General features: G+C 69.0%; 1 protein-coding gene across 1 annotated transcript in view; it reads right to left on the bottom strand.

Annotated features, from left to right (window-relative positions):
• The window catches only part of CHLNCDRAFT_140943 (hypothetical protein), a gene marked incomplete at both ends in the record, with an annotated part of 4,568 nt that extends 250 nt beyond the window's left edge, over positions 1 to 4,318 (bottom strand). The window contains 9 exons of the mRNA XM_005850703.1: positions 84 to 206; positions 448 to 546; positions 998 to 1,085; positions 1,162 to 1,239; positions 1,458 to 2,358; positions 2,782 to 2,924; positions 3,139 to 3,252; positions 3,554 to 3,637; positions 3,831 to 4,318. Coding sequence (XP_005850765.1) covers positions 84 to 206; positions 448 to 546; positions 998 to 1,085; positions 1,162 to 1,239; positions 1,458 to 2,358; positions 2,782 to 2,924; positions 3,139 to 3,252; positions 3,554 to 3,637; positions 3,831 to 4,318 — 2,118 coding nt within the window. The remainder of the gene's footprint in view (positions 1 to 83; positions 207 to 447; positions 547 to 997; positions 1,086 to 1,161; positions 1,240 to 1,457; positions 2,359 to 2,781; positions 2,925 to 3,138; positions 3,253 to 3,553; positions 3,638 to 3,830) is intronic.
• Between the last annotated feature and the right edge of the window lie 4,145 nt (positions 4,319 to 8,463).

The raw sequence follows: 8,463 nt of genomic DNA, 5'->3' as shown, positions 1-8,463 counted from the left end.
GCGGGGGGGGGGGGGGGCAGCGCAGCAGGCGCAGCATGGCCCAGCAGGAAAGCGAGCGCATCACGGCGTCGCAGCGCCCCCACCTGCGCCGTGAAGCCCCGCCCATCCAGGTCGGAGGGGGAGAGGAGGATGTTGTTTCCCGTGAGATCGGCGTGCACGACGTGCACGCTGTGCAGGAAGGCCAGCGCGCCCGCCACCTCAGCCATCTGCGGCGCCGCACCAGGAGGAAGCGGCAGGGGGCCGCTTGTCGGCATATCTCAGGCCCTGAAACATTCCCAGGCCGCACTCCCTGCCAGTGCTGCAGGAGGTGGCTGCTGGGCCAGCCGGCAGCTGGCCAGGACGGGGCTGCGCTGTGCTGTGCTGTGCTGTGCTGTGCTGTGCTGTGCTGTGCTGTGCTGTCACGTTACCCGGCGCAGCAGACAGGGCCAACGGCAGGCAGCCGCTCACCGTGCGCAGGATGAAGGCCAGGTGGGGCCCTCCTGAGGCCGGGTCCCGAAACCTGCCGGCATCCACGGCGCGCGCCAGCGTGCCCATGCTGCATAGAGACTGCGGGCGGGGCGGGAGCGGGGCCCACGGCGGCGGGGCCATGCACCATGAGCAAGTGAGGAGGTCCCAGGAGCAGGTCTGCAGTGGGCGCTGGGAAGGCGCTGCCCGCCAGGCGCGTCCCTGCGCTGGCCCAGGCTGCAGCGGCACCGCATGCATCAATCATTAGAAGGGTCAGGCAGCGGGCGCCGGCGCGCGCCTGCACAATCCAGATCTGGTGCAGGCGCCTGCCCTCGGCATCCACCACCCCCTCACTCACGCCCCACGCATGCGTCGGCACCTGCACACAGCCCCAGCCTCCTTGTAATATCATTCGCTTTGGTGAGCGTGGCCCGCTTGGCGCAATGGCCCACCATGGCTGGCACTACCTAACTAGCCCGGCTGGCCCTGGGGCCAGGCTGGAGCGAAAAGAAAGCAGCGCCGTGGCTGCCTTCCTGCCAGCCACCCCACTCACGATGTGTGGGTGGGACAGCGCCCGCGACAGGAGAGCCTCCAGCACGGGGGCGGCCCCGCCGTGCGTGCCGGCGCTGCCCACGCTGCCGCTGCCGGAGGCGCCAAACGAGAGGCCGCTGCCGATGCCGCCAGGACCCCATGGTCCGCCGGGGGGCGGTACCGTACTGCCCCTCCCCCTCCTCCTCCCACACGTCGATGATCTTGACGGCGACGGTACCGCCGTACCACTGGCCGCGGTACGTCCTGCGGGGGAGGAAGAGCGGCAGGCACGGGGCATGGCAGGCCCAGCCGGCGCAGCTCTCGTGCACAGCTCGTGCGCAGCAGGCTGCCGCCATTCAGGTCAGGTCAAGCACCTTGCCAGGTGCCCCCAGGCTCCTCTGGTGCTGCCATGTGCATTGCATCACCAGCCCATGGCCCACAGAGAGAGCCCCACCCCAGGCACCCCAGGCCACACCACGCACCTGCCGCTGGCGCCCACCCCCAGCAGCGGGCCCAGCTGCACGTCCTTGAGCTGGCGGGGGCGCAGGTACTCAACTCTGGCAGCTGCCGCGGAAGCTGCCGCCGCACCCACGGCGCCGCCGCTGCCGCCCGAGCCCGACGCCTGCAGCGGGCGGCGCGTGAGCGTGGCAAACCACCACCGGCCGGCGGCGGCGGCGCTGCGCGACGATTCCTCCTCTCCGCCGCTGCCAGCGTGGGCTGCCCCTTCTCCCTCCCAGCAGGCGACGTCGGCGCCGGACCTGGCCGATGCCAGGGCGGGTATCCCGATCGGCGGCTGGTCTGGGAGGAAAGTTGGCGCCGTGGCGGGGGTGAAGGCGACTGTGAGCTCTGGCTGTGCCAGGCCACGCTGGCTGCTGCCGGCCAGGGGGGAGGAGGCGGCGCTGCGCAGGTGAGTGCCTGAGGAGGGCTGGGAGCGGGTGCCGTGCAGCAGGGTGTCCAGGCTGGCACGCCCGGTCAGCACGCCTTCCAGTTCGCCGCTGCCGCACCCGCAGCCCTCCTGGCCGCCGCCGTGGATCGGCCAGTGGCTCGGGAAGCCGCCGCCGCTGGCGACGGCCCCGCCGCCGCTGCCGGGGCCGCTGCTGTCGCAGCCACCGCCTCGCAGCCGGCAGGTCACCGTGCAGCTCTGCCCCTTCTCCACTGCCTGCTGCACCTCGGCCCGGCTGCGGAGGCTACCTCGTCCCCCTCCTGCCCCTTCTCCACTGCCAGCTGCCGATGCCCAGCCCGGCGCGGGCGCTACGCCAAACAGCTGCCAGAAGGAGGAGCCGGTGAGCACCTCCTGCTCCATCCCCGCCACCTCAGCAGCCGCCCTGTTGGCATACCGAATGGGCCAGCCCTCCGCCTCCACGTCGCACACCAGGATGCCCTCTGCGGCAGGCGGGCAGGCAAGGTAGGTAGGGGACTCGCCCCTGGCGCGCGCGCACGCACACAGACAGACAGACACACACACACACACACACACACACACACACACACACACACACACACACACACACACACACACACACACACACACACACAGTCCCTCGGCCTAAAACTGCGTGCTTCAGGGGAGCATTGTCACGTGCGCCTGGCCCCACCCTGCCAGGTTGCCTGCCGGCCTGACGACAGGAGAAAGAAACGAGGCCCAGCGCTGCGGGCCTCCCGCGAGCAGCCCTCCAGGTGAGCGGCAGCACAGCGCAGCAGAGCCAGCCCAGGCACAGGCCCAGCGCAGCGCAGCAGGGCTGGGCCCAGTGCAACAGCAGGGCGCGCCTGAGAAGCAGCCCAGGCCGCGCACGAGGCGGCGCACACCGCAGCGCGTCTCCTCCAGCGCCATCTGCCGGAAGCGGAGCAGGCTGGCGCCCTCCAGCTCCCGTACCACCGCCTCCGCCAGGTGGACCAGCAGCTGGTACTGCTCCGCAGGGAAGCTGCGCGGGCGGAAGTCGATCAGGCACCTGCGCCATGCGGCGGCGGCGGCACAGGCAGCCAGCGCACAGCGCTCGCTCACGGCACGGGTGCAGAGGGCACGCCATGCCTGCTGCCGCGCCTGGGCCTGGCACGGGGCGGGGAAGCAGCGTGGCAGCAGGCATGTGGCGGCCCCCAGAGGGTCCTGGCTGGCGAAGCGGGCGCAGCGTGCCCGGCATGCACAGCGTGCCCAGCGCGGCTCACAGCGTGCCGTAGCGCAGCCCTCGGTCAGTCGATACAAGCGGGGCGGACGCGTAGAAGCGCATGTGCGGCGGGCCGCGCACCCAGCAGCTGTCCCAGAACCTGCGGGGCGAGTCCCTCCGGCACAGACGACGGTGTTGCACAAGGGGCCAGGAGCAGCCAGGCGGGGTGGGGTGGTGGACGGAGGGAACACGGGCAGGCGCAGCCCGCTCTTGCGATACAGACGGCTTGCAGCTGAGCACCGCGCTGGCACCGGTTGGTGCCACCCAACCCAGCCAGCCCTGCCACTCCCCAAGCCGCCGCTGCCGCGGCCGGTCGAGCGCGGCAGCGTGCCCGCGTCCCGGGCCGACGGCGGCGCTCCGCTCGGCCAGCCCCCGCACTCCCTGCCAACCGCCGGCGGCACATGGCATGCACCCACCTGGCATCCTCCACCATGTCCTCCACCACCAGCATCTCGTGCTGCACCGGCTCGGTCACCCACTTGCAGGCAGACTCGCACCGCCTGCGGCAGCGGGAGGAAAGAACCTGGGTGAAGGCACCGGTGGCGGGGACTGCGGCGGGGCGTGCAGGGAGCAGAGCATGCAAGGACACGTCGGGCCAGGCGTTCTGCGCTCCGCGCAGCACTTCCTGCCGCCGGCGGCGCGGCCCGGCGGCCGGCGCCGGCGCGGCGGTGCGCCCCATGCCGCATCACTCACGGGTACGTCGCCCACTGCGCGCCTCCGGGCCCGTCTGGCACCTCCAGCACCTCCTCCTCCTCCAGCAAATACACGTTGGCGATGGGCAGCTGGAAGGCGGCCCTCAGCAGGCCGGTGACCGCGCCGAAGCGCGGCCCCGAGGGCTGCCGCGCCACCTGCAGCGCGCGCAGCGCGGTCAACCGTTCACGCTCCCCGTTGCCGCTGCACAGATCCTGGGGCGAGACGCCGTAGGGGGCCTCCGGGGGAGGCGAGGCATCGTGCAGGGGCGGGAGCGCGGCCGCGCGCGGCGGCGGCGGCTGCGGCGGCGGCCGCGGCCGCGGCGGCGGCCCCTCCGCCTCTGCAGCGCCGCCCGGCACGAGCTCGGCTGTCTGGCTGCTGCAGCCGTCTCTGGAGCCTGGGGTGCGTGGAGGGCCGTGGAGGGGCGTGGGGGAGCGGGGGGCGCCGCGTTTTCCGGCCTGCTGCTGAACCTTGGAGGCCCCACAGCCCATGGCTGCTCTCTGGGAGAGGGTGGGCAAATGGGGCAGGCGCAGCCAAGGTGCAGTTTTGGGGACAGCGCAAGCACGTGCTTTCCTCCGGGGACTCTTCAGCCACCCAGTCACATGCAGGCTTCGAACACCCAGCAGGGCGCCCACAGACAGGGCTGGCCGCCGAGGGAGGGCTGGCTGCGCAGCCGCCTACGCCGTTGGGAGGCGGCGAGGCAATTGCCAGCCCGCCGCACCTTTGCTCTTGCATGACAGGCTCCCTCTGACTACCCATTTCAGCCGTCTGTGTGTTTGCAAGGAATGCGCAAAAGCGCAAGCCAGCAAGTCGCCGCAAACCAGCAAGTCGGCAGCGCACCGCTGCCACACAGCGACCAGGTCGGTGGTTGCAGCACACAGTGTAGGCCCAAGAGCGCGGCCTCCCAGGCACACCTATGCTGCCACATATCCTGGGGAGCAGGGCATGGGGAATGGCCTAGTTCCTGCGCGGCTCCTGGGCAGCGCAAGGAGGCGGCGGCGGAGGCAGGAGGGTGGTAGGGGCAGTAGTGCCTGCCCGGGGTTTGCCCGCACGGGCCTGCCCGGGGCGTCGAGGGTCTGCTCCGGAGCTTGAAACTGGCTCAATGGCTCGAAATCGGCCTCGCAGCCGGGCGAATAATCGTGCTTTCGCGCGCGAGGGCCTGCCTGGCCCTGGCTGCAGAGTCTGCAGCAGACCCCCTTGAAAGGAGTCGTAGATGCAGCGTGGGGGAAGAGGGCAGATCGGGCGGGAATCAAAGAGGTGGAGGAATGTGGGTGGCTGCGGCAGCCGGAGGACACAAAGGCGGCAAAAAGGCTGGCGCCATGTTGGCGCCCCTCAATCTTCGTGGTCTGGCACTCTTTCGCGGCCAATTCGCAACAGAAATGCTCCCAAAGGTCTAATGAGCCGGATCGAGTCTTAAAATGCGGTGCAAGGAAATTACAGTTGCCAACAAGGCAAAACTGAGCGTGAAATGCTGTGAAATGAGTGTGCCAAACACCAGTATGGTCGGGATCCGGAGGCCTTCGCCTTCTTCGCTACGCTACGAAAGGCAGGCCAAAAAGCGGGCAACATGACGCCCGGGCAACTCCAGCGAAGTTGATGGGTCGAGCCCGCCAATTCGACTCGCACCGCCTCCCATGCCAGAAGCAACAGCTGGGGGACTGCAATCAGCTGAGTCGCGCCTGGGATGGGGCACTCCCACGTGTCCTCCGGTCGCTGGAGGAGCTAGAGGACTCACAGACCCACCCCAGGACGGCTGTTCATGTCCAGCGAGCGATGCTACCTCGAAGACTGGAGCTTGGCCTGGTCCTCCTGGGCTTCGCGTGGAGTGCTGCTGGTGAGCCGCGGCCCATCATGGCTGGGTCTTCTTGTGCTTGCTCGCGGCTGAACATGCACAGAGAAGCCACAGCTGTTCTTACGGAACCTCTTAACCCTCTCCGCCGGGCGCCTGGCTTGCAGGCGAGGTACTGACCCTAACTCGCGGCGTGGCCGGCGCCAGGGGCTGCCTGTCGCTTGCCTGTGCCCTGGCGCGGAGGCTCGGCGCCCCGCGGGAGGCGTGGCCGCACACCATGGGCAACCTGCCGCGCGCGCGCACCAGCCCGCGGCGGTAACGAGTGGCCGCCCGATGAACCCTCTCGCCCTGCTGTTTTTGCAGGGAGTTGTGTCCGCTGCCGCCTGCACACTACCAAACTGCACAACCTGCAGCTCAACCGGCCAGGTAGGGGGGGCGCATGCAGGCGGGTGGCGGGCCAGCCGTGTGGGGCGGCGTGGTCCCCCAGCTGGCTGCAGCAGCTGGTGCCCTGCTGTAGCCCGAGCAGCTCCCTCCAGTTGCCCCAAAGCGTGCCGCAGTGGCAGCAAGGCAGCGGTGGGCTGTGAAGCATGCCGGCCACGCGGCAGCTGGCACGGTCGGCCATGCCGCTTGCGCGGCTCGCTCTGCTCGAGCCCTGCTGCGGCTCGCCTGAGCATGCCTGGGCTGGCCCGCTGCTGCAGGCATGCACGGCATGCAAGGCCGGCTTCTTCGTGAAGAGCGGCAGGTGCTTGCCCTGCTCTAGCGCCCTGGCCAACTGCACGCTGTGCAACCAGGCGGGCACGGTAAGTGCCAGCCGTCCGCCGCCAGCAATCAATGCCAGCAATCAGGCACCTACATGCCGGCGCTTTTGCTGTGATTGCGTGGAACTGCCTCCCGGGCCCCCGCTGGCAGCCAGCTGGCGTGGGATGTAGGCGCCGCGTGCTATGCCTGATGCCCTGTGTTACAGTCACCCCGCTATGATAGGCCGCGTGAGCAGACCTTGGGCAGGGGGCACACGTGATCAAGGGGCATCAAGAGAGGGGGTGGACCATGGAGCACCCTCTCCATGGCTCCGACCACCCTCCCCCCAGCTGAGCGTCCCAGGGTCACCCCACCCTGGCCCCGCTCCCCGTCCTGCCGGACACGCAACCCCCACAACGTGGTGGGGGACGTGGGGATCCTTAGCAGCTTAGGCCTGCCAGGCCGACGGGTGCCGATGCTGGTGCGGGCTCCCGGCGGCAGGCAGCGCCGCCGCCGGGCACTCAAATGGCATGGGGCACATGGGCCCCCATGCCCGCACATCTCCCAGGCACATGAAAATACCAGAAGGCTGCACATGTAAGGGTGCATGCATTGCAGGCAGGAGTGCAAAGTGGCCTGCCGCGGCGGTCGGCTGTGCCATTACTCAGTCAGCCGCCGCTACCGTGCCGGGCTTGGCGTTCCCATGCCAACATGCCGGCGTGCCATCGCGCAAGGGGCCAGTGAGTGTGTGAGGCGGAGGTGGGGGTGGTGGGGCTGCCGCTGACCGTTGCTTGCTGACGCTGACGCTGCTCTTACCTGCGGGGGGAGGGGGTGGGTCGGGAGCCAAGGCCGGGCAAAAGATGCCTGGGCCCTACTCAAGGGAACCGAGGGAGTCACTGTGCCAGGGCAGCAGCATGCTCCTCATGGCACCGGTCGGCAAACCGGGCCAGCCGGCCCTGCCTGGCCTGGCCGAGGAAGGCGGCCAGGGAGGGCAAGGCGTGGCCGGGACTGTGGAAGAGCTCAGCATACTCCTCCCTCAGCCCAGCGTATAGGGGGCAGTCATACACTGCGTGGCGTACGTCCTCTAGAGGGGCCTGGCAGTGGGGGCATGGGCGCTGGGTGCGGTCCAGCCGCTGCCACCGGCCTGTCTCCTCAGCCATCCAGTGCGACCCCGTGCGCCACTGCGCCAGGCGCACCCGGCGCCGGCGCTCGGGCACATCGCACAGGAACGACGCAGGCGTGTAGGCCTCCGCTGCACAAGCGCTCCGCTGTGCCACCTGCAGATTTGCCAAAGATGCGGCACGGGCTTCTTTGTGAAAAGCAGCAAGTGCATGCGCTGCTCCTTTGCGCTGCCAAACTGCAACGCGTGCAACCTAGCGGGCACGGTAAGTGTTGTGCCAGTCCAAAGCAGCAGGTCAGGGCTGGGTGCACGGTAGCATGGCACGGGCCCAGGCGCCAAATGATACGGGCCCAGGCGCCAAATGATAGACACTTCATGCGCTGAATCCTGGCCCCACTACGCCTGCTGCCCCCCTGCCTGCCCCTGCAGAGCTGCAGCATATGCAAAACAGGGTTCTTTGTTGGCGGAAATAAGAAGTGTGCCGCATGCTCCTCAGCTCTTGCCAACTGCACAGCGTGCAACCAAGCGGGCACAGTGAGTGCTGCTGCCGGCCGCTTGGTGGTTGGCTGCGGCGAGCTAGTGCTGGGTGCGCGGCGAACAACTGCACAGCGTGCTGAGGGGCCTCACCGACGAAGAGACAGAGGTGACACTGCCCTCCTATGCCTGCTGCGCTTCCCTGCCTGCTGCTGCAGAGCTGCAGCACATGCAAATCAGGGTTCTTTGTTAACGGAAGTAAGAAGTGTGCGGCATGCTCCTCGGCGCTGAGCAACTGCCTGCTGTGCAACTCAACGGGCAAGGTGCAGGCCCGCAGCGCAGGGCTCAGCCTGGGCAGGAAGGCGTGTGTGCCTGCTGCAGGCGCAATGCGTGCTTGCCTTGATACAATAGAGCATGCAGCAACCCCGGGGTGCAGCAGCAGCCCTGCGGTTGCCAGGCACGCACCATTGCCAGGTGGATCAAGCCTGCAAAACCTGGTGCATGTGCCCTCCTGT

This window comes from Chlorella variabilis (genome assembly GCF_000147415.1).
Source record: "Chlorella variabilis unplaced genomic scaffold CHLNCscaffold_3, whole genome shotgun sequence".
Taxonomy (NCBI): domain Eukaryota; kingdom Viridiplantae; phylum Chlorophyta; class Trebouxiophyceae; order Chlorellales; family Chlorellaceae; genus Chlorella; species Chlorella variabilis.
The sequence above is the reverse complement of the archived record's forward strand: the minus strand, read 5'-3'. Positions and strand labels throughout refer to the sequence as shown.